At 40.9% G+C, this 24,573-nt stretch overlaps 1 protein-coding gene across 4 annotated transcripts in view; it reads right to left on the reverse strand.

Annotated features, from left to right (window-relative positions):
- Positions 1-12,158, reverse strand: part of LOC142851068 (solute carrier family 22 member 19-like) — a 47,049-nt gene extending 34,891 nt beyond the window's left edge. For 2 of the 4 annotated variants that reach the window (XM_075974970.1, XM_075974968.1), the window contains exons 1-2: positions 7,238-7,785; positions 6,183-6,286 (exon numbers count right to left, since the gene is read on the reverse strand). In XM_075974970.1, the coding sequence (XP_075831085.1) occupies positions 6,183-6,286; positions 7,238-7,636 (503 nt within the window). In that variant the 5' untranslated portion in view covers positions 7,637-7,785. Of the gene's footprint in view, positions 1-6,182; positions 6,287-7,237; positions 7,786-11,195; positions 11,293-12,016 lie in introns of those variants that run through there. The other 2 variants (XM_075974967.1, XM_075974969.1) reach the window with 2 other exon arrangements.
- Positions 12,159-24,573: the final 12,415 nt, after the last annotated feature.

The following is a 24,573-nucleotide window of genomic DNA, read 5'->3' on the forward strand; positions in this document are numbered from 1 at the left end:
CTCAATTATGAGCTACTGTGGGATTTCTTTTTAGCATCCTTCCTTAGAGAACAACTGGCTGTGGGGGGCTCAACCCTAACCAATGCATCTACCATGCAACCACTATACTTAAGGCTCAGAAACCACCACAGAAGAGGGAACAGAATGATTATAAAAGCCAGAGGACCAGAATGTTTTCTGTGAGAGAGTATCTTCTATAAACAACAGGAGCTGTACCCATAAAATCTGAAGAATATGGTCACCTAAATAAGACTAGCACAATGACAGCACCAGCTGACATGCCAACACAGATGGAGGAAATCCCATAAGACCCCACCCCTAGTTGAAGAGCTATAACCAATTAACGGCTGCTGGTAGAGGGAGAATCCGTCTTCCTCAGGGGATGAGCCCCCTGATAGATTGTCCAATCCCAAGTGATCAGCCCTAAATACACACAACAAGCAAAATTAAATGGACTCAATAGGTTATATTTATATGTGGGTATATGCATATGTAAAATAATAATTTTAAAAAGAGGTCATGAATTTGAGAGATAGTTTGAGAAACACAGGAGGAGCTAGACGAGGAAGTGAAGAAGTGATATAAATACAGTACTCACATATAAAAGTCTCAAAGAGATAAAAAAAAAATTTTAATTGAAAAAAATCCTTTCTTAATTTTCTCTTGTCAGGAGTTTAACAGAGATTAGGAAAACCACTAATATGGAACACACCTGACTGATCTCTTATTAATAGAGAGATATTAGATGTTTGATATTTAAAGAGATCATTATATGTATATAAGCACTTCTTCCCTCATTTCAGATTCTCTTTGTTTTGTTTTGGTTTGGGGGGCGGTTGTCTGTTTGTTTTGGTTTGGGTTTTTTGGTTAATTTTTTTTCCGTTTGTTTATGTGCTTGGTTGGTTGGTTGGTTGGTTGGTTTGTTGGGGTTTGGGGTTTGTTTGGTTTTTTTTTTTTTTTGGTTGTTTGTTTTTCAAGTCAGGGCTTCTCTGTGTAACCCTGGAATATCAGGGTATCTCTTCCCCCTTCTTTGTTTTGAAGATTGACTTTACACTGTGACATTTCTTGAAAACTAATAAATAATTCTAATCAAAGACTAACAATTCTAATGAAAAGGTCAAGATAATGAGAATTGATTTAAAACAAAGATCTAAATTTAATTAGTTCTTTGGCGAAACAGAAGAAAAATGATCAATTAACATATTCCATGTGAACTGTAGGAATAAAACGGTACCCCCAAAGGCTCAGGGATCACTGAGGAAGACAGAGCAAAGAGACTGCTTCTTAGCCAAAGGTCAGAAAGATTGGAGCCAAACAGAGTCTTCTAGACTTGACAGGACGTGGCCCTCATCAGCTTTCAGCAGCTGCCACTGACTACAAAAGACCTGCACAAATCAAGTCAGCATGAGCTCATAAGTCCCTACCTCTGACTGAGAAGCTATTAGCAGCTGATGACTTCTGAAGAAAGGAGACTCAATTTTTTTCCTTAAGGGTATGGACTCCATCCGGCAGGTGGACCATTCCACAGTGAATGGCCCCACACCTAGGGCAGCACAAATTGGAACCAACATCTTATTTTACAAAGGGGATGGGGAGAAGAAAAAGTTAGGAGTGTGGGATGGGGACTGCATTTGGAAGGAGTTAGGGGGAGGGTGACATGAATATATGACAAAAATATGTCATATGCATGTGTGAAATTCTCAAAAACTAGTAAAAATATATTCTTACAAGAATATGATGGCTGGAGAGGCTGTGTTAATATTAGACAAAAATAGATTTTAGAACAGATGTTTGTCCAGGTGTGGTAGTACACAGACACAAGTCTTGAGGCACTAACATTATTATTATTTGAAGACTATTTTTGGAACACACAAAGAGTTTGCTAAGGTGGGCTATGTAGTGAGACACTGTAAGGACATCTATCCTCCCATGTTCCCTCCACCGCCAACAATCTTGGCTGTTGTCTTCTAAGGAAGACTAATTCACACTGTGTTCAGAAGTCAAAGTTTATCTGGAGCATAGTTCAAAGGAGCAGCAGTGTGAAAGTCTACCACTGCTATCTGAACTTAGTCTTAATTACCACGTTCCCTCTCTCTCCCCTGGGGTGGTCTTTGGGTGTCTTCCTTCCTGGCAAGATGTTTTCTTGGAAGCTGTCTTGACCCATAATTCGACCTTTTACAGTTAAAAGCACAAATATGAATAAAGGTGTAAGGACTCACAAAGTTGACTAAGGAAAGGCAAAGGTGACTCTTGAATGTTCCTCAGGGAGAAGCGCTGTGGGAGCCAGCTAGAACCTGCTGGAACCAACTTTGTTTTTTGACCTGATCCCTCTTCTCCCTCCTGTCTGATTACCTCATACCCAGACGCCAGTCTTCTCACTAATCTTCCTCAGTGTTCCTGGTGTTGGGAACAGTGTATTAACCCAAAAAATTGTTTTAGTCCTAATAATTTTAAGTTAGGAAACCTGAGAACTGTGATTTCAAGACCACCCTGAAATACATAGTTTGTGGCCAGCATGTGCTACACAGTGAGACACCCTCTTTAAAATAAATAAAATAAAACAATCCACGAATAATAAGGTGAATAAATATTTTAATGAGTCTTCATTGAGAAAAGAAAACACGTGATAAAACCGGACTCTCTGAATGTGGCTGACTATGGGGGCTGACTGAGAAGCCATTGATAAAGGCACTGGGACTTGTTTCTACTGCGTGCACTGGCTTTTTGGGACCCTAGTCTATTTGGATGCAAAGCTTCCTAGGTCTATAGGGGGGAGGGCCTTGGACTTCCCACAGGGCAGGGTTCACTGCCCTCTCTTAAGGAGGGAGGGAGAGGGAGGAGGGAAAGTGGGGGAGTGCGAGGGGAATGGGAGGAGGAAAGGAAGTGTAAATTTTTGAATGGAAAAAAATAAATAAATAAAAATCAATTTTAAAAAGTACAAATTATAATGCTGAATCTCAAATTTACATTTATGTAAATAGTATTTTCAAAGACACAACACAAAGTTAAAGGAAAAAAATATGTCAGTGGAGTGAAAGATTTTTAATATTACTCTCAGTAATTAACAAAAAAAGCAAGGACTATACCACAAGACTTGGGACGTATGAGTGAATATTGCTTCTAACCAAAATTACTTGTTTGACATTACACAGCCCTGTTCCATGAAGAGCAGCTTACAAACCTGCTCCAGAATTCTGTGCCTCCAGCACTCCTACTTGGAAAATTACTATCTGGTCTGAGAGTACTAAGAGGGGCCATTCAGATTTTGTTCACCGTGAGCAAGGATGCCCTAGGCAGAGTGGCTATCATCAGGAAAACTGAAAACAAGTGTTGAAGATGATGTGGGGAGAGAGGAACATCTATTCACTGCTGGTAAGAGTACACATTGATACCACCAATATGAAAATTGGTGGCAAGTTTCTTCAAAACATTAAAAGTACCCTACGACCCAATCATATAACTCCTGGCATATGCCCAAAGGACTCCATACTGTGCCAAAGAGACACTGCTCTTCATTTTATTGTTGCAGTGTTTGTGATAGCAAGGACAGAGAAGCAGCCTAGTTGTCCATCAACAGATGAATCAATAGTGAAATGCGATACCTGCACACAGTGGGTACTCTTCAGCTGATACCTGCACACAGTGGGTACTCTTCAGCTGATACCTGCACACAGTGGGTACTCTTCAGCTGATACCTGCACACAGTGGGTACTCTTCAGCTGATACCTGCACACAGTGGGTACTCTTCAGCTGATACCTGCACACAGTGGGTACTCTTTAGCTGATACCTGCACACAGTGGGTACTCTTCAGCTGATACCTGCACACAGTGGGTACTCTTCAGCTGATACCTGCACACAGTGGGTACTCTTCAGCTGATACCTGCACACAATGGGTACTCTTCAGCTGATACCTGCACACAGTGGGTACTCTTCAGCTGATACCTGCACACAACGGGTACTCTTCAGCTGATACCTGCACACAATGGGTACTCTTCAGCTGATACCTGCACAGAGTGGCTATTCTTCAGCTGTAAAGAAACCATGAGATTTGCAGGAAAAGGGTGGATTTAAAAAGTATAATACTAAGTGAGGTCACCCAATCCCAGAAAGAACAAACTGCACCTTCTCCCATATATAAGGATCATAGCCTATAATGCATATATGTAAACACGTGGGTATGATGGAGGAAGGTCATTGGCTAATAAAGAAACTGCCTTGGCCCATTTTATTGGTTAGAACATAGGTGGGTGGAGTAAACAGAACAGAATGCTGGGAGGAAGAGGAAGTGAGCTCAGAGACGCCATGCTCCCCTCTCCTGGACAGATGCGATAGCTCTGCTCTCTGAGGCACATGCGATGAAGCTCCGACCCAGGATGGACGTAGGCTAGAATCTTCCCAGTAAGTGCACCTCAGTGCTACACACATTATTAGAAATAGGCTAGTCCAGGTGCAAGAGTTAGCAGAGAAGAGGCTAGATATAATGGGCCAAGCAGTGTTTAAAAGAATACAGTGTCCATGTAATTATTTCGAGGCATAAGCTAGCAGGCTGCTGGGGTGCTGGGGACTCAGCCTCGCCACTCATATTACTACATGGGTAAATGTGGGGAAAACCTTGGGGGGAAAAAAACAGAAAAAGAGGTCAAATACTTGCTGATGGGGAAGTATGAGAGTAGGAAAAAGACAATGGAACAGGAAAAGGAAAAGAATCTAGGGAGCAGCAACGGGGGGATAGAGATTGAGGGGGGGAGAGAGATGATAAGAATCACACGGACACACGTTGTTTGAAATATCATGTGAAACCGAGTAGATGACTCGTGGGTAAGAGCATTAGCTGTTCTTCCAGAGGACTCAGGTTATATCCCCAACACCCACATGGCAGCTTACAACCATATATAACTCCAGTTGGATGGCATCTGACACCATCTTCTGGCCTCCAATGGCACCAGGCACACACATAGAGCACAGACATACATACAGGCAAAACACCCACATATATAAAAATTAACAATATTTTAACAGTATCCAACACTATGATGACTCCTTTTAAGATTACATGAAGGGAGAGAAGGATTTGTGGAGGTGGCTATAAAGATAGAATGCTGACAACTGTGAACTTGCCAAAGAACAATTAAAAGAGACTCTTTTAAAAAAAAAATAAGAGAATAGGGCCCTCATGAATGGAATTGGTGACCTCATAAAAGAGGTGCAGAGCCAGTGAGAGGGTTTGGTGGCTAAGACACTAGCAGCCCATGCCTGGAACCTCAGTATGCTCTCCAGATACCATGCAAAGATGGAAGGAGAAAACTGACTCCAGAAAGTTGTCCTCTCATCTCCACATTGCAAGTCGTGGCATGCATGCTTACACACACATATTATGTGTAACACAGTGATGCTAACGTTTAAAGTTAAAATAAAAGAGGCACAAGGGAGCTACGTGCCTTCCCTACTGAGGGCCCAGTGTGTGACACTTCTGCTACGGAAAAAAAGCAGCAACAAGCTTGGCGGAAGTTGTCATCTGTTTAAAAAGAAGTGTTTTTCAGGCACCAGATCTAAGTCATGCCATAAACCGTGATGACAGTTGTCATTAGATGACTTATTTCATATGTCTGAAAGTGTGACCTTTAGAAATAATCTTTGGCAGAAGCAAAACAGAAGTGACATAGCTTTCCAACACACCAATGGCACTGCAGGCATCAAAGGACATTCCACCACTGTGTTTGACAAATGAAGAGATAATATCCCTTCTCTGTGAACCACGATGTTCAATGCACTGTCCAGGAAGGAGAAAGCACAGTTTCCTGGCAAGAGTGTCAATGCTGTTTTCCATATCTGAATATTCAAATAGGACAAAAACAATGTGTTGAACATCTTTGCCTCGTTCCCATAGTTGACCCTTTCTCATACCTCTCAACCATGCTGTGACACTTTCTCCCCACCCCTCATCCTGAAACATCTCCATATCTCACGGAGAGGCTATTCCTGTATCCACACAACACATAGACTTCTATTCAAACAGTACTCATCACACTGACTGAAATTTCCATTTGTGTTTGTGGTTCTCTAGGATAAAGGGTACAGCTAGGAGAATTTAATTTGCAATAGCTACTTCATAATGCATGAATGACTCACAGGTGACTAAAATACTCATACACAGAGAAAGCCATAAACCAGAGACACTCACCTGTCTGTTAGGTGGCCACATAGGATATTTCCTAATAACGTACCACTCAAGAATGAAAATTTAGCTACCGAGTCCATTGACTGAGATTCACAAACCAGGTTCCACTGAAAAATATGGAAACCAGCAAAGTAAGATTTATAACCTGTCACTCTGACTATATCAAAATGCTTCAGTATGAGCCTCAAGTCTCATTCTAGCACCCCCTAAACTCCTTTCCCTTTTCAATACCACCTGAATTCTACAATCCTGCTCTCAAACACACCTGGCTCCAGGAATCTTCTAGTAACTAGGACTTGGTTGTACTACTGACTTGTAACCCATGCTAAGAAATTCTCAAGCTTGGTCATATAGTGCGATGAGCCTTTAAAATGTACTGGATCCTATACCTAAGCACAGCCTCTCCTCACTCTGAGAGCAGAGCTTGGGCACTGACTATTAGATAGAAAAATGGATAGATGGATGGATGGATGGATGGATAGATGGATGGATGGATAACAGATGGACAGAGATGATATAGATACAGATATGCATTAGATATAGATATATTGACAGTACCAAAGTTGGAACACAAGCCTTGTGCGTAGCCCCCATTCTACCCTATCACAGAAGGTAAAGTATTGAGATTATTTAGAGTATTTAGTATTTAGGGTGCTAGGGATTGAAACTTGGGCTCATAGATGCCACACAAGCATTTTACCAGTGAGCCATACTCCCAGACAGTCCATTATGGTTTTGTTCAACCTCCTAAATATTTCTTATTTGAAATCAAACCTGAAAAATAAATACTGACTTGTAAGATCTATAAAAGAACACATGAATTATTTGCTTAAACTGATTTGGCACATAAGAATTATTCCTTAAACTGTAGTCATCCCGTCTAGGGAAATAACCAGGAGAATAAGTCTTTCTCATTTTTTGAAGTTATTAGAATTATTGAATATGTATTTCACATATTGGCTAAAAGATGAAATCTAAGCTCAAAACATGTGCACTATTCATACTATTACTAAACATGCATGCATCATGAACTTATGACAGGAAATGAAGTCACTTACCTCAGTCACAATGGTGAGGGAGGTGCTTTGGTCATACACCCAGCCATCCACACAGGGCTCTATGTCTGTCTCTGTCACATTGGAGACAGTGCCATTCAAATGAAGGAGATGCCACTGTGGTCGCACAAAACGATGACACTTGTCTGGCCTCAGGTTGGAGTCCAGGGGAATGGAGACCCTTAGGAGGTCTTCTTTGCTCAGGATCCCACTTTCATTATCAGAGACAGTGTCATTGTCCAGGATAGGGACCCAGCATCGATGACTGGGTATAGCTGCCGTGAAGTTCTCCAGTAGAGAATGGGGAGCCACTATGATATTGCTGATCAAAATGAAAATCATCTGAAGGATCTGGAATCTCCCCAGGCTGCCAACTTGATCCAAGAGATCCTGAAAGGCCATCGAAGACAAATGACTATGTTCAAGGTGAATCCAAAGGTTCTAACAAGTTTTGTTTCACTATAGAATAGAACCTGACCTCTTCTTCTAGTATACCCCTCTTCCGTTTTGCATTGGGGTATAGGGCAGCTATCCCCTAATGAGTTAGGTGTTAACTGCTTCCTCTAAAGTCACTAAGAGAAACATTCTGCTAAGTTGCTTTCTGTAATGAATCTGTTAAAGATTTACTTTGTGAGAAACTTTGTGCGTTGCCCCATGATCACCTGTAGACATTGATCTACAAACGCTGGGAAAACAAATGAGCGCTAACCTGTTATACAACATGCAGTCCTTTACAGAATATGCATCTTCCAAACTCACAAGTTAGGTGTTTGTCACTTTCCTGATCTGTTCAATAGTCATCTTGGCTAATGTCATTAACGAAAAGATTTTGAAGCTAAGTTAATACAAACAAAGGAAGTACGGAAAAGTTCTTGGCCTTTGCTACCTGACCTGCATCAGGTCCAATGCCTATGAATTCCCACTGTATATATATGCTCAGATGGTAGGAGGGTGAGCAGGGGCAAGGTGTTAGGTCTCAAAGAAACCTAGAACAAATCTCCCTCAGTACATGTGGCTCCTCCCACACCCTAAACCCCTCCCTCTAAACCTCTTCCTTGCAGGGGCTTGGCTTCCACTTCCCTTCCCCCAGCTTTTGATACCTACACAACTCAGCCATCTCGGTCTCTTGGTTCCCAAGTGTTCTCTTTGCCCCCCTCTCTTCTCTTTTGCTCTCCCCCTCTCTCCTCTCATGGCCTGGTTCAGTCTGAACTCTTTCCAGGTGCCTCCAGCTGCCCTCTCCCTCACATCTACGGTAAACCCTTCTCCTCTGCCATACCTTGGAGCAGTCCTGCCCTCATTTTTTCATTCATCTGATGCCCAAACCACAGGAGTAGCATAAATGAACTCCCTTTCAAGGGACTCAGCCTCTCTGAACAAAGCTGCTGGTATAATTCCCCTAAGGTATTATGGTGGATTGAAAGAAAATGGCTCCCCAAGGAAGTGTCACTATCAAGATATAAAACTCAGCTCCTTCTCCAGCACCATGTCTGCCTGTAAGCCACCATGTTCCACCATGATGATAATGGACTGGACCTCTGAAGTGTAAGCCACACAATTAAATGTTTTCTTTTATAAAACATGGTTATGGTGTCTCTTCCCACCAAAAGAAACACTAAGACAGGTATGTATGAATCATTTTGTCTGGCTTCTGCCACCCACCATATTTGGCTCCAAACTCTAGAGCCCACTTCAGTTGTTCCATCCACTTCAGTTGTTCCTTCCATCCACTTCAGTTGTTCCTGCCATCCACCTGCTCTAACTGTTCACCTATCCTCAACCAATGGGGAAGGATCCTCTCTCTGGCTCCTGGAGTCTATTCTCTGCCCTCTGGAGCACCTACCACGTGTTCGTCTCAAGTCCTCTATGCTCTCTGGGGCTATGCCACATGAGAAACCAGCTAAGACACTGACCCGTCTCCCTTCATTAGCACCCTCACTTTCCCCCAAAGCTTCTTCAAGTCTACTTTACAGCTGCTTTCTCCAATCCTCCTCTGCTGGATAAGTGTCACCCTGGAGCTTCCAGCCTTGTCTACTATCACTACAAAAGTCACTCTCCTGTGCCAGGACACTCCTCTTGCCCTACCAAGTCTCTATCACGTGGAAGGGGGTATCTCTTCTGCGTCACTTGAGACGTTTCTCTCTCATGAGTTTCTCAGTCCACTTGGCGATGCCCTGCATTGAAACTCTTGTTACCACAACACTTACCTCCTTTGCTCTCCTTGTTCTCATTCCTTCCTGGAACTTCCTTGCCTCCCACAGGAGCTGCAGTCCCACAGTTTTCTTAAATCTTTCTGGACTCCTACAATATGAGAATCCTCCCTTGGGTGGAGATCCTATTTTCAACCCTTGTCCCTTACAGCTACACTGTTCTCTGTCTCTCAGCTCCCTCTTGGAGTGTATAGAAACCCTTCCTCCAGGGGAGTTTGTTTTGCAACTCTTTCTCCTCAGACTCAAAGCCTCACTGTCTTAGTGAAAATAGCTGGGCCTCCAAACAGTCCAGTCAATGGCCAAAAGTTGGCACACTTGATTTTCCAATTTTCTCAGTGGTACAACTTCTGCCCTTGCACAAACTCTCTCGTACCTAAACTTTCTATGCTCTACAAAAAATGAAGCACTATTAATAAAAACTCAGAGACTGAAATTGGGGTTCAGCCTGAAGAGCCAAAAAACAAAGCAGCCAGCCACTGACACTTACCTCAACCTCAATCTGAAAATGGTGATCTGTGGCAAACCTCTCGACCGGCGAGAAAGAACAACCACCACACCAGGATTCTACTCAGAACACGCTTTACTGGAGTACCCTTGATTGATGGGGAGCAGGAAACGAGAGGGGGCAGGAAACGAGGGGCAGGAAGCGAAGGGGAGAGAGCATGAAGCGAAGGGGGGAAAAGCGAGAGGGGAAAAGCAAGAGGGGCCTAGGGCACTGAGGCAGCTGCTTAAATAGGGAATTGGCACACGGGTCGCCCTGTGATTGGCTGCCACCAACAGCTGACACCAGACCGCATCGGGATAGGCTCAAGGATCCTCATCCACCACGCATGCGGGAAGCGGGGGACACGCAGCTCTCAAAGGCATAGCCAAATATGGAGTTGTTTATTTCCAACAAGACAGTGTCGGCGCCATCTTGTAATGGCGATCCTGTCCGGCTCACTACAGTGATCCTGCCTCCAGGAATCTCAGAATGATACCGAACCTGAGAGCTGTCTCCTCCCATTTTATAATCTTCTCTACTTCTGGTATTAAAGGCACCACTACTGCCTGGTTTCTATGGCAAACTAGTGTGTCCACCGGGATTAAAAGTGCGTGTCATTGTGGCTGCCAGAATTAAAGGTATATGTCATTGCTAGCTGGTCAGTGTGGCTTGTTTAGTTCTCTGATCCCCAGGCAAGTTTTATTTATTTTTATTATTTTTAAATATTAAAATACAAGTGAAATGCCACTACATTTCCCCTTTTTGTTTATAACTAATATGAGAAAAACTATATACAATAAATACAATAACTATATGCACTACATACAGGCAATAAATATATCAACAATGTCTAGTCCATGTGCATTTGACAAATTCAGATAAAGTACTCCATATCTATCCTATTAAATCCAAAGTCTTGTACTTAATTTACTTCCTATTATAACTTGCTTTCTGTGCCTGGTAAACTATAACTATAACTATCTAATCTTCAACTTCCTCAGAGACCCAAGAAGAAAATAATATTAACTGAATAAGCAGGAAGTGCAAGCAAGTGACTTCCAAAAAATGTGAGTAATGACAGAAACAGCTGGCTTCCTGGACAGTTACCCAATGTTCCTCTGCAACGATGAGGCATCCATCTTCAGCCTACAGGCCTAGCATATCTGACAGACTTTTCTGTGAAGCAGGATATTTTGTGTCCTGCTTGTCTAATTAGGACAGCATACTGTCAGCAGTCGAGGTAGGGGCATTTTCTTGCACAGGGACTTACTTTTGCCACAAAGAAAGTAAACTCCATGTGGAGTTTCTTTGATGTCCATTATCTTCTCTGAAGTAGATTGGTGCTGCCAGGAGCAGATATATCTTCGCTGTCATAAAAAAAAAAAGAAGAACCTAGGTTATTAAACATCTTAAATGCCATATTCTGTAGATTCCTGAAGTGTTTGAAGATGACCTATCTAAAATATATCTTTGTTTGACCTTGAAAACATACCAAATGTGACTACAAGTTTGCTTATACTAGGTGATTAACTACTATATGGTTCCTTATTATTCTGAACAATTGGTAATAATAGTTTTCAAGAACTAGAAATTTACATTATATTGTTAAATGAGTTGTATAGGTACAATACCTTGAATAATATTAGAAATGTATGTACAGCATTTTTTAACAAAATTAATCTCAAAATTTGTATACAATATATAAAAGTCCAATCCAATGTAAAATATTTAAAATAAATATTTGCTTTTTAAAAGTAGGTTCAATAATCTACCTTTTTAATCTTATCATATCTATTCTCCCTTTTTCTTTTCAGAGTAGATTCAATAATCTACCCTTTTATCCTATCATATCTATAGCCCTCTTTTTCTCTTTTTAAAACAAAAAACCTTAAATCTAATTTCCTTTGTTTAGCTTTTTTTCTGACTATTATCCATAACAACTTGTAGCCAACACATTAAATAAAGACAAACATCCATAATCCGTTTTTGGGGAATGTGGGCATAGTTTTCTGGGCTACTTCCTGCTGATGGGGTGCACTGATAATCTTATGGGGCCCCAAAGAAAATTTAGGATTATGATCAAGTCCTTACTGGAGTATTCAGTGAGGCTGGATCATCTCAGCCAGCAGTCTTGAGGTTGTTCTGGATATAGAACTCAGAGAAAATGGCAACAGAGGTTCTCTGAAATGTTGAATCATCTGGGCTATCCCACTGGCGATTGTTCAGGTGGTCTTCTTTAATCAAACCTTATTTTTCTAAACCAAGAATTAGTCCACAGCCGATCAAATCTCATTTTTTTAAACCAAGAATGAATCAACAAACTCTCATTTCCTGTGGAAACAAAAGCAAAACCTCTTCTCCAAAGTAACATATCTTTTGATTTAAATTTTGAAGTTAAGGCATTTTCAAAATAGATAAATTGGATTAATCCAGCAACATTTATAATCAAATGTTTTTTAGCAGCTATTGCTCCTTTCTCAGCTGTCAAACAATTCAAAGACAACACAATAACATACAGTATCCAGATTCTCTGTGTATTTTCCATCTTTACATGGAAGCTAAGCCCAGGGCGGATGGGAGCTGGGAGCACTAGTTTTTCTCCAAACCCAGGTGGCTAGGTTTGTGTCCAGCTCCTGGAGCTGGAATTCCAATCTCAACTCTGGCCTGGGCTGGTGGCTAAAAAGCCTTAGGCAAATGGTTTTTTAGTAAATTTATGCCTCAAAAGTCAGGTGCCAAAATAAAACACAATTAATAAAAACTCAGAGAGAGAAATTGGGGTTCAACCTGAAGACCTGGAAAGCAAAACAGCCAGCCACTGACTCTTACTTCAACCTCAGTTCAAAAATGGCCATCCTGCCTCCAGGAATCTCGGAATGAGATTGTGTCTGAGAGCTGTCTCCTCCCATTTTATAATTCTCTCTAGTTCTGGGATTCAGGCAATCTGCCACTATTGCCTGATATCTATGGCGAACTGGTGTGTCCATTGGGATTAAAGGTGTATGTCATTGCCGGCTGGTCTGTAAGACTGATCAGTGTGGCTGTTTTACTTTTCCAACACCCAGGCAAACTTTATTCATTAACATACAAGTGAAATACCACTACACTAAAAGTCTCTACTTTCATACTTCAGAATCTTTTAGCTCTGATTTCTCTGTGCTTTACCAGGGCTAGACTAGTAGATTCTCAGAACTTCATTGATTAACATCGGAACTGTGAATTTAGAAGTCTTAATCTAATAATAGCACAGAGAGGGAAAGAAATCTGAAACATTTTTCAATTTTTACATACCTGAAATCTCTTTGTTAGACATTTATAACTTCCATTTATTTTCATAGACCCTCATAACTTTAAACATTTTTCCAATCTAATCAGCTTTTACAGCTTTAAGTAAAGGAATAGTAAGAACTTACATTGAAATCTGTTATTTCCTCGAGTATGAAGTCTGCCAGTAAGGTAAACTGTGTCTCTGTCTGATTTCCTCAGCAAGAGAAACCTAGTAGCTCTAGGAAAGGAAAGGCCTTATTTTTCCATATGAAATGAACTGACTTGGCAGCTGAAGCCTTGGAAGAGGAGCTGGTTATCTTGTTGTTAACATAAAACAGTTAGTCATCAATATCACCAGAGATCTGAGAAGGACAAATTATAGCAGGAAGTATAATCAAATGGTTTATTATCAATTAAAATGACATAGATAAGGTGTTACCTGCAAAGTTATGCTAGGCTCCTGTGGTCTTAATGGCTTCACTGGAGGCAGAAATCTTTGGCTGCCACATGGGACAGCATTGGCCTTCAGCTGCCAGATCCAGAAGGTCTGAGAGATTTTCCTGTGGAGAAGAAATTTGAGAAAACTGACCTGATTTTGACAAGGCAGAATAGAGAAGTCAATCCAACAGTGTCCACAGTTTGAGCAGTGTACTAGTGAAAGACAAAACACAGCATTACTAAAATTCAGATAAAGTCATATGTGCCCCATTATCTCCTTCGGAGACCTTAAGATCACCACTAGGACCTGGTATGTCTATTATGGGAAGGTTATTTATTATAAACTTTACATACCACATTCAACAGAACTCTGAAGAGTTTAAAGGCCATCATCTATTAAGTATACCTGAGTTAAATAAACTTTACTTGTTTTTAGTTACTTGCTTTCAGCTTACCCTTGAAAACATATAGAGAAAGGTAACTAGAGCTTGTCTCTGTAAATGAAATACATTTGTACTTAGCATAACTGTGAGCATAGTTCTGGATATATTAAAGAATTAGACTTTTTATAAGATAACTGAGCATTAACTTGCAGGTCTTAATTATCTTTATCAATTTACAACAAGTTAGTATCCTTTATAAGATTAGGGTTTATAGCTTTATCCCTTGTAAGTTTGAGCCTTGCAAATTGGAGTTGACATAATGAACACTAAATGGATATTGTGGTTTAGGAAAGGCCAGGGATGGTACAGATCCCAAGTGTCAGGATTTGCCACCTTATTTTCACCAGAGCTTGCATTGCAGGTGGAGAGCATGGAACTTGTCTTTACTTCAAGAACAAGGACGAAGAAACACACTCAATAGCAATGTGTACCATTTTTGAGCATAAAAAGCCAGCTCTCTCGGGATCATCTACCCTGTACTGTAGGATCAAAGCAGTGCCACTCCTCCATAGACTGCAATTGGGATAATGTCCTCTCCATCACTGGAAGAAAATATATGTGCAATTATTGTCATGCTTGTCCCTTTGAGTTGGGATCTCACAGCCTGGAGAATTGGTGGACTCTCTCTCTCTCTTACACCTGCAGGAAGAATAAAGTCATATCCAGGCCTCCACAGGAAGAACAATTCAGCCCCTCCTACTGCCCGAATCCCCAACAGACAACAAGAATGAAAGGAGAAGAGAAAGTCCCTGTGTAAGTGTCAATCAATCTCCCAGAGCCCTTGAGCGATATGGTTGGTAGCTAGATCATATGTATATTAGATCACCTACCTCCTAGGGAAATGCTGTAAAAATTAGGTTGATGTGGGATGCCTTTCTGTATACTGTAAATATGTTTTATTACCATTTGTTAATAAAGAAACTGATTTGGCCAATAGCCATGCAGAATAGAGCCAGGCAGGAAATCCAAGTGAAGATAAAGGGAAAAGGAAGGCGGAATCTGGGAGATTCCAGCAGTCACTAGAAAAGCAAGATGTGAAGAAATGCCATAACCACATGGAAATACATAGATTAATGGAAATTGGTTAATTAAGATGTTAATAATAACCTTGAGCTAATAAGCCAAACAGTTTGTAATTAATATTAAGTCTCAAAGTGGTTATTTGGAAACTGGAAGGTGGGAGAGAAACTGCTGTTTACATTGGGTCTTTCCATTTTCTCCAGGAGACTCCTGTAAAGGAGTCTGTACTTTAGTTTTCCAGCTGCCCAGACCTGAATATTCACACAGAAACTGTAGTAATTACAACAGTTTGACCAATGGCTTGAGCATATTCTTAGCTAGCTGTTACATCTTAAATTAACCATTTCTATTCATCTATGTATTGCCACGAGGCTGTGGCTTACTGGTAATGTTCTGGCATCTTTCTCCTTCAACAGCTACATGGCATCTCCTTGTCTCTGCCTACTCTCTCTGTATATCACTGTTCTGATTTCCTTTCTGGCTTTACTTTGCTAAGCCATTAGCTAAAATAGCTTTATTCACCAACCAAGAAAAGCAACACATATACAGAAAAACATCCCCCATCTTTTCCCCTTTTCTGTCTAATGAAGAAGGAAGGTTTTCTGCAATCTCGGTGGATCTCTGAAACACAGTTTGCTCCAATACTCAGGGGACCTAAGAGACATTAAAATTAGAATTTAATGACACTCTCAGAAAGCCTACAAATTTCATGGAAATTGAACAGTCAACTACTGAACCACCCCTGGATCAGGAAGAAATAAAGAAAGAAATTAAAGTCTTCCTTGAATTCAATGAAAATGAAGGCATAACACTCCAAACCTATGGGACACTATGAAAGCAGTGCTTAGAGGGAAGTTCATAGCACTAAGTGCTCACATTAAGAAAACAGAGAAAAAAGAAAAAAAAACAGAGAAAGCTCACATTAGAGACTTTTAACAGCACACCTGAAAACTCTAGAACAAAAAGAAGCTCAGCCAAGAGGAGTAGAAGACAGGAAATAATCAAATTGAGGGCTGAAATCAACAAAATAGAAACAATACAAAGAATCAATGAAATAAAGAGCTGGTTCTTTGGGGCTGGAGAGATGGCTCAGAGGTTAAGAACATTGCCTGCTCTTCCAAAAGTCCTGTGTTCAATTACAAGCAACCATATGGTGGCTCACAACCATCTGTAATGGGGTCTGGTGCCCTCTTCTGGCCTGCAGGCATACACACAGACAGAATATTGTATACATAATAAATAAATAATTTTTTTTAAAAAAAAGAGCTGGTTCTTTGAGAAAATCAGCAAGATTGATAAACCATTATCCAAACTAATCAAAAGGTAGAGAGAGAATATATAAATTAACAAAATCAGAAATGAAAAGGACATAACAACAGACATTGAGGAAATTCAGAGAGGTCTTACTACAAAAGCCTGTACTCCACAAAATTGGAAAATGTAAAAGAAATGGATAATTTTTTAGATGGATACCATATACCAAATTAAATCAAGACCAGGTGAGCAATTTAAATAGATCTAAAAGCTGTGAGGGAATAGAAGATGTCATCAAAAATGTTCAAAACAAAAAAAGCCCAGGGCCAGGTGGTTTTAGTACAGAATTCACCAGAGCTTCCAAGAAGAGATAATACCTACATTCCTCAAAGTGTTCCACATAATAGAAACAGAAGGGACATTGCCAAACTCTTTTTATGAGGCTACAGTTACCCTGATACCAAAATGACACAAAGACTCAACCAAGAAAGTGGATTACAGACCAATCTCACTCATGAACATGGATGCAAAAATTTTCAGTAAAATACTGGCAAACCAAATCCAAGAACACATCAAAAAAAATTATCCATGATGATCAAGTAGCCTTCATCCCAGAGATGTAAAGCTGGTCCACCATATGAAAATCTATCAACGTAATCCAACATATAAATAAACTGAAAGAAAAATCATTAGATGCTGAAAAGGCATTTGACAAAATTCAATACCCCTTCATGATAAAGGTCTTGGAGAGATCAGGGATACAAGGATCATATCTAAATATAATAAAATCAATATACAGCAAGATAACATCAAATTAAATGGAGCGAAGCTTAAAGAGATTCCACTGAAATCAGGAACAAGACAAGGCTGTCCACTCTCTCCATAGCTCTTCAACATAGTTCTTGAAGTTTTAGCAATAAGACAACAAAAAGAGATCAAGGCGATTCAAATTGGAAAGGAAGAAGTCAAAATTTCATTATTTGCAGATGATATGATAGTGTACATAAGTAACCCCAAAAACTCTACCAGAGAACTCCTACAGATGATAAATAGCTTCAGTGATGTGGCAGGATACAAGATCAACTCAAAATAATCAGTAGCCTTCCTATACACAAATGATATAGAAGCTGAGAGTGAAATCAGAGAAACATCACCCTTCACAACAGCCACAAATAACATAAAATATCTTGAAGTAACACTAACCAAGGAAGTGAAAGACCTATTTGACGAGAACTTTGTCTTTGAAGAAAGAAATTGTAGAAGATATCAGAAAATGGAAAGATCTCCCATGCTCTTGGATAGGTAGGATCAACATAGTAAAAATAGCAATCCTACCAAAATCAATCTATAGATTCAATGCAATCCCCATCAAAATCCCAACACAATTCTTCACAGACCTTAAAAGAACAATAATCAACTTCATATGTGATGGAGGAAGGTCATTGGCTAATAAAGAAACTGCCTTGGCCCATTTTATTGGTTAGAACATAGGTAGGTAGAGTAAACAGAACAGAAAGCTGGGAGGAAGAGGAAGTGAGCTCAGACTCCACAGCTCTCCTCTTGGGAGCAGATGCCTCAGAGAGACACCATGCTCCCAGCTCCCAGGCAGACGCAAGCAATGAAGCTCCGACCCAGGATGGACATAGGCTAGAATCTTCCCGGTAAGTGCACCTAGGGGTGCTACACAGATGATTAGAAATGGGCTAAATTAATATGTGAGAATTAGCCTAGAAGAGGCTAGATAGAAATGGGCCAAGCAGTGATTAAATGAATACAGTTTGTGTGTTGTTATTTCGGGGCATAAGCTAGCCGAGCAGGCAGCCGGGGTGCTGGGGACGCAGCCCCGCTGCCATATTACTACACATATGGAAAAACAAAAAAACCAGGATAGCCAAAACAATCTTGTACAATAAAGGAACTTCCAGAGGGATCACCATCCCTGACATCAAGCTCTATTACAGAGCTACAGTAATGAAAACAGTGTGGTACTGGCATAAAAACAGAGAAGTCGACCAATGGAATCAAATCAAAGACCCAGATATTAATCCACACACCTATGAACACCTGATATTTTACTAAGAAACTAAAAATATGCAATGGAAAAGAGAAAGCATCTTCAACAAATGGTGCTGGCATAACTGGATGTCAACATATAGAAGAATGAAAATAGATCCATATCTATCCCCATGCACCAAACTCAAGTCCAAATGGATTAAAGACTTCAATATAAATCTGACCACACTGAACCTGACAGTAGAGAAAATGGGAAGTAGTCTTCAATGCATGGGCACAGGAGACTACTTCCTAAATATATCCCCAGTAGCACAGACACTGAGAGCAACAATAAATAAGTGGAACCTCCTGAAACTGAGAAGGTTCCATAAAGCAAAGGACACAGTCAACAAGACAAAAAAACAGCCTACTGAATGGGAAAAGATCTTCACCAATCCCGCATCAGACAAAGGACTGATCTCCAAAATATGTAAAGAACTCAAGAAATTAGACAGTAAAATTCTAAATAACTCAAATAAAAAATGGGGTACTGAACTACACAGAGAATTCTCAACAGAAGAATCTCAAATAGCCAAAAGATACTTAAGGAAATGTTCACCTTCCTTAGCTATCAGGGAAATGCAAATCAAAACAACTTTGAGATACCATCTCACACCTGTCAGAATGGCTAAGATGAAAAACAGTAATGATAGCCTATGCTGGAGAGGATGTGGAGTAAAACTCATCCATTGCTGGTAGGAATGCAAACTTGTATAACCACTTTGAAAATCAGTATGGTGGTTTCTAGAAAATTGGGAATCAACGTACCTCAGGATCCAGCAATACCACTCTTGAGAATATACCCAAAAGATGCTCAATCAAACTACAAAAGCATTTGTTCAACTGTGTTCATAGCAGCATTATTTGTAATAGCCAGGACCTAGAAACAACCTAGGTGCCCCTCAACTAAAGAATGGATAAAGAAAGTATGGCTCATTTACACATTAGAGTACAACTCAGTGGTAAAAAAAAAAAAATGGCATCTTGAATTTTGCATGCGAATGGATAGAATTAGAAAATATTATCCAGAGTGAGGTAACCCAGACCTAAGAAGATGTATATGGTATGTATTCACTCATAAGTGGATACTAGCTATAAACAAAGGACATTGATAGTCCTATAGTTCATGATCCTAGAAAAGCTAAGTAATCAGGTGAACCCAAAGAAAAACATATATAAACCCACCTAGAAATTGGAAGCAGACAAGATCACCTGACAAAATTGGGAGCATGGGGGCAGGGGGAAAGAAAGGGGAGAAGGGGAAGAGAAGAGGATATGGGGAAGGCTGTGGAGAACTTGAGGGAATGGGATAGTCAAAATGGAGGAATGACAGATATGAGAGCAAGGAATGAGATATCCTGATTGAGGGAGCCATTATGGGATTAGAAAGAAACCTGGCTCTAGAAAAATGCCCAGGAATCCAGAAGGATGATCCCAAGTAAGACCCTAAGCAATAGAGGAGTGGGTGTCTGAACTGGCCCTGCCCTGTAGTCAGACTGATGATTACCTTAAGTATCACCATAGAACCTTTGTCCAAACAGATGGAAACAGAGGCAGAAACCCACATCAGAGCACTGGATGGAGCTCCCAAGGTCCAGTTGAAGAGTAGAAGGCATGAGAATATGAGCAAAGAGATCAAGACAATGAAGGGTTCATCCACTGAAACAGTTTACCTGAGCTAATGGGAGCTCACCAACTCCAGCTGGACCTGCAAGGAATAAGCATGTCCTTTAAATTTTAAAGTCAAGATACCTTTGAGATATACATGTTGGTTTATCTAAGCAGCAGGTACAATGAAATGTCTCTCTGTAGTTAGTCATTCACAGTCAAAAAAAATCAAAGAAAACTCAATAATATACATAATCCATATTTATGTGGCTTTTTTACTCTATTTATTTAATTTTATTTTTAATTTTTGATTTTTTGAGACAGGGTTTCTCTGTGTGTCTTTGGTTGTCCTGGAACTCAGTCTCTAAACCAGGCTGGACTTGAACTCATAGAAATCCACCTGCCTCTGCCTCCCAAGTGCTGAGATTAAAGGTGTGTGTTATCATACCTGGCTACTCTATTTCCTTTCTTTTTTAATATTTATTTATTTATTTATTATGTGTACATTATTCTATCTGTGTGTATGTCTGCAGACCAGAAGAGGGCACCAGACCTCTTTACAGATGGTTGTGAACCACCATGTGGTTGCCGGGAATTGAACTCATGACCTTTGGAAGAGCAGGCAATGCTCTTAACCACTGAGCTATCTCTCCAGCCCTCTATTTCCTTTCTTTAAGGACTTTATCCTTTTTCTTCCTCTGCTAAGCCTATGTATATCTTAAGCACACTGTGAACCATTTAGAGGATTTTTTTTCCATCTGAACCTGTCTTCACTGTGTATCTCTATCTTTTTCTGACCACATTAGTCTTTAATCTGCTAAACAGCATGGCTAGGATTAAAGCTGAGGCTTTGGTGGCTGGCTCTGCCCCATTCCTTGGTTTCCTGAGAGTCTAGTTTCACGGTAGAGGTACTGGTGGGATCCACATTTATTGTCATAACCTGTGGAGTTTCTAGGTCCATGCCATCACCAAGAAACTTGATGCTGGCGGCTCAAAAACACCATTTAAGTATTGGTAGCCAGACCTCCTGGAAGAACCAGATCTGTTCATGCCGCCAGTACAAACCAGGAAGCCATCTCTTAAAGAAATCATGCCTCTGTTGTGCCCCCCAAACAGAACCAAGAAGTTCTAATTGACTCCTGTTTTTTAGTCTAGAAACTTTTTTTTAAATAAGCTTTCTTAGGCTTTATGTGAATGTACATTGCCAAACGTTGGGTGTCGTTATGTAAAAGGAGTTTAGGCTTTCATTTCCCAGGTGCCCAGACCCAAAGAATCACACAGAAACTGTATTTGTTACAATGCTGCTTGGCGAATGGCTTAGGTATATTCCTAGCTACGTCTTAAATCTTAAATTAACCTATTCCTACTAATTTATGCATCACCACGAGGCTGTGGCTTACTGGTAATGTTCTGTCATCTTTCTCCTTCAGCAGCTACATGGTGCCTCTTGACTCTGCCTATTATATATGTTCAGATTTCCCACCTGACTTTACTCTGCTAAGTCATTGGCTGAAACAGGTTTATTCACCAACCAATAAAAACAACACATATACAGAAGAACATCCCACATCAATCTCCATTGTGTACAATTTCCTGTCACTTCACTGGGACCCGGGAGACTTTCCACACGGAAGAACACACATGAATAAAGATCCTGTTTTTCACCTGAATCCTGCCTCAGCACCTATAAACCAGTTTGCTTTCCACCAGCTGCCACCAATGTAGCTGAGGCTGCATTACTTTATATAACAATCATCACTTCAGAGTAAGAGCAGTTTCAAGGTCAGTTCAAGACATGGAGAACACAAAAGGCTGAAATTATTGACTTATTGAGATAAAAAGAATTTGCCACAGTACTCAGGACACAGAACCTAGTCAAGAAACAGTGATCAGAAAACAAGGAATCTAGGAACAAAGGCTGCACAGATATCAGCAATGGCCAGCTGTAGGACACACCCAAACATACAAATTACTGGGTCAAGTAAGTTATTTATGCTAACAAATATATTGAGTTGAAAATGGCAGAAAATAACACATATTTTTATTTTCTTCATTGTGTGGCCCCAGCTGTCCTGGAACTCACTCTGTTGACCAGGTTAGCCTCAACCTCAGAGTTCTTCTTGCCTCTGCTTCCAGAATGCTAGGACTAAAAGTGTGTGCCACCACCCCTTGGCTAAGATAACACATTTTAACATTTAGGATGAATGCTTGACAAGTAGATCATTGTGCGTGAGATCTGGTGGAATAATTTCAAGTCAGCAGCAGAAATTGCATTGTGACCCCGTATGTCAGTCAATACAAGTGTTGTCAAAGCTCTGAGAAAACTGTCCCCAGGATAGTTTTGTCATGGGAACAGCATGAAGGAAAGAAATACGGCAGTTTGCCACAAAACATTTGCATTTGATAGGAGACCAATTACCGAAACCCACAACTGATGAAAATGCAGAGAACTAGTGATTGTGCGGTGCACAGCCCCAACAGAGAGGGTCAACCACAGCTCCAGCATCTAAGGGGGAGGAGCATTGTAGAGGAGGGCGTGGAAAGACTGTAAGAGCCAGAGAGACAGGAAGTCTGCTGGGAAATTGCATCGCCTAGAAATGTCAGGGAATGAATATCTCAAAATACACAATATACTTTGATGAAACTATCTATTTTTTTTTCATTTTTACTAGCATCTATTCATTGTAAAACCTAACAGATTTCATTGTAACATCTTGTGCTTGTATGTAACACTTGGGAGGTGTAGCTCCGAAGTTATTTAACGGTTTCAACTCCTTAGTGGGTAATGTTACTATTAGGTTTCAAACTCAGGACAAATGGCTAACGGAGGTGCCTGTTTAATCTATCAAAGCAGATGCTGCTCAGCAGTCTCTCTCAGCATCAGCCAACACCTCTTGTAAAACCCTGGCTCCTCACAACACTTCTGACCCCGTCCCCACCCTGAATCTCTCCAGCCCCCGTGTAGGCCCGTATTCTACATGGTATGGCTACCAGAATCCCAGGCCACAGTTTGCACCTGCCACACAGGAGGTGGTCACCTCCCTAACAAAGGGTCAGGATGTTGTTCTGCTCCTTCTTTGTAATCTGGAGGACGCCTGGGATAGAGATGTTAATTCAGCCTCCATGACAGAGCTGGCACACAGAGCTGGCACACAGAGCAGGAAGATAGGGAGAGGTGACAAAATGGGCATAAAAAGGTGTGGTCAAAGGTGTGGATGTGACCAGAGACATTCACCTGGTTACCTAGAAAACAAAATGCTAATGAATTTCCCCCTCAGATTATGTTTTGATATATAAGGCTGTTTGGAGAATAAACAGAGGAATCTTCAGGATGTGAAGTCTGGATTTCATGAGGGATCACTGAGAATCTCCCTCCGGATAAAACCATGTGAGTTGTGTCTTTATTCCAACGCCTTCCCTCTGGTCCGTAGAAATCATCTAGGGTCCGGGCTGGCTCCGGTCTCCAATACCCCTGAGCTTCACTTCCCTTCCCCCAGCCTCTAATCTTCTGTTGGGAACAGGCAAAAAGCACCTTGTCCTAAGTCCTGCCATTTTGACTTCAGACTCCATTCTACCTGTATGGTGAAACAAAGTTCAGGTTCCCAAGCCCTAGGGGAGCTGGGAACCATCCAGCAGGTGATGCACCTCCTCCCTAAACCATGGAAATAGTTTTACATCTTTAGTTCTCTAGAAACTGTATGGCTGTTCCTAACAACAGGGAACAAAAGAATCAGATAGGTTGGACTAAAAAGCTTTCATTGTTGACAATGTTGGAACATGTTGACATTAATGGAACACTCAAGGAAAGCCCATAATCTTTGCATTCTGATTGGTGAAAAAATTGTAACTCTAGCTTGGCACAGATGTTTGTGATTTTTGTGCTTAAATATTTGCTTCAACTCGCATTCCTGGCCGCAGGTCAGCTCCTGAGTCTGTTCTGCCACTCTGATCAATCGTTTGTGTGTTTTGTGCTGCCCTGTATTAAATCTTGCTTTGCAGAAACCTCTTGTGTCCACTTGGGTCGATTCAGAGCCTCAGACCATAACATAACCTCAGACATTTTGGCTACATGGTCTCTTGGTTTCCTGGCTTGCTCCTGGCCTCTTGGCTCCTGGTCTCTCTCTTCTTCTCTGCCTTGCTCCTGGCCTCTTGGCTCCTGGTCTCTCTCTTCTTCTCTGCCTTGCTCCTGGCCTCTTGGCTCCTGGTCTCTCTCTTCCTTTCTGCCTTGTTCCTGGTCTCTCTCTCTTCCTCTCTGCCTTGCTCCTGGCCTCTTGGCTCCTGGTATCTCTCTTCCTCTCTGCCCTACGCTCTCACAGCTTAGTTCAATCTCCTGCCCTAGTTCAGTCTGGACCCTTCCTGATGCCTCTGGGTGTTTTTTCCCTCATGTCTACAACAACGCTCAACCTTGGAGCAGTCATGTCCTCATTTTTTCCCATTCAGATACAAAAATTACCAGTCTGGATGGCCACTGAGGATTGACCCCCTCTTTCATGGTTGACTTTGGACCTCATTTCCTGTTTGCCTGATAACATTATAAAAAGAAGGACCTCTTTAGGAGTTAAATTACTG

The sequence above is a fragment of the Microtus pennsylvanicus genome, chromosome 5, assembly GCF_037038515.1.
Source record: "Microtus pennsylvanicus isolate mMicPen1 chromosome 5, mMicPen1.hap1, whole genome shotgun sequence".
Lineage (NCBI taxonomy): Eukaryota > Metazoa > Chordata > Mammalia > Rodentia > Cricetidae > Microtus > Microtus pennsylvanicus.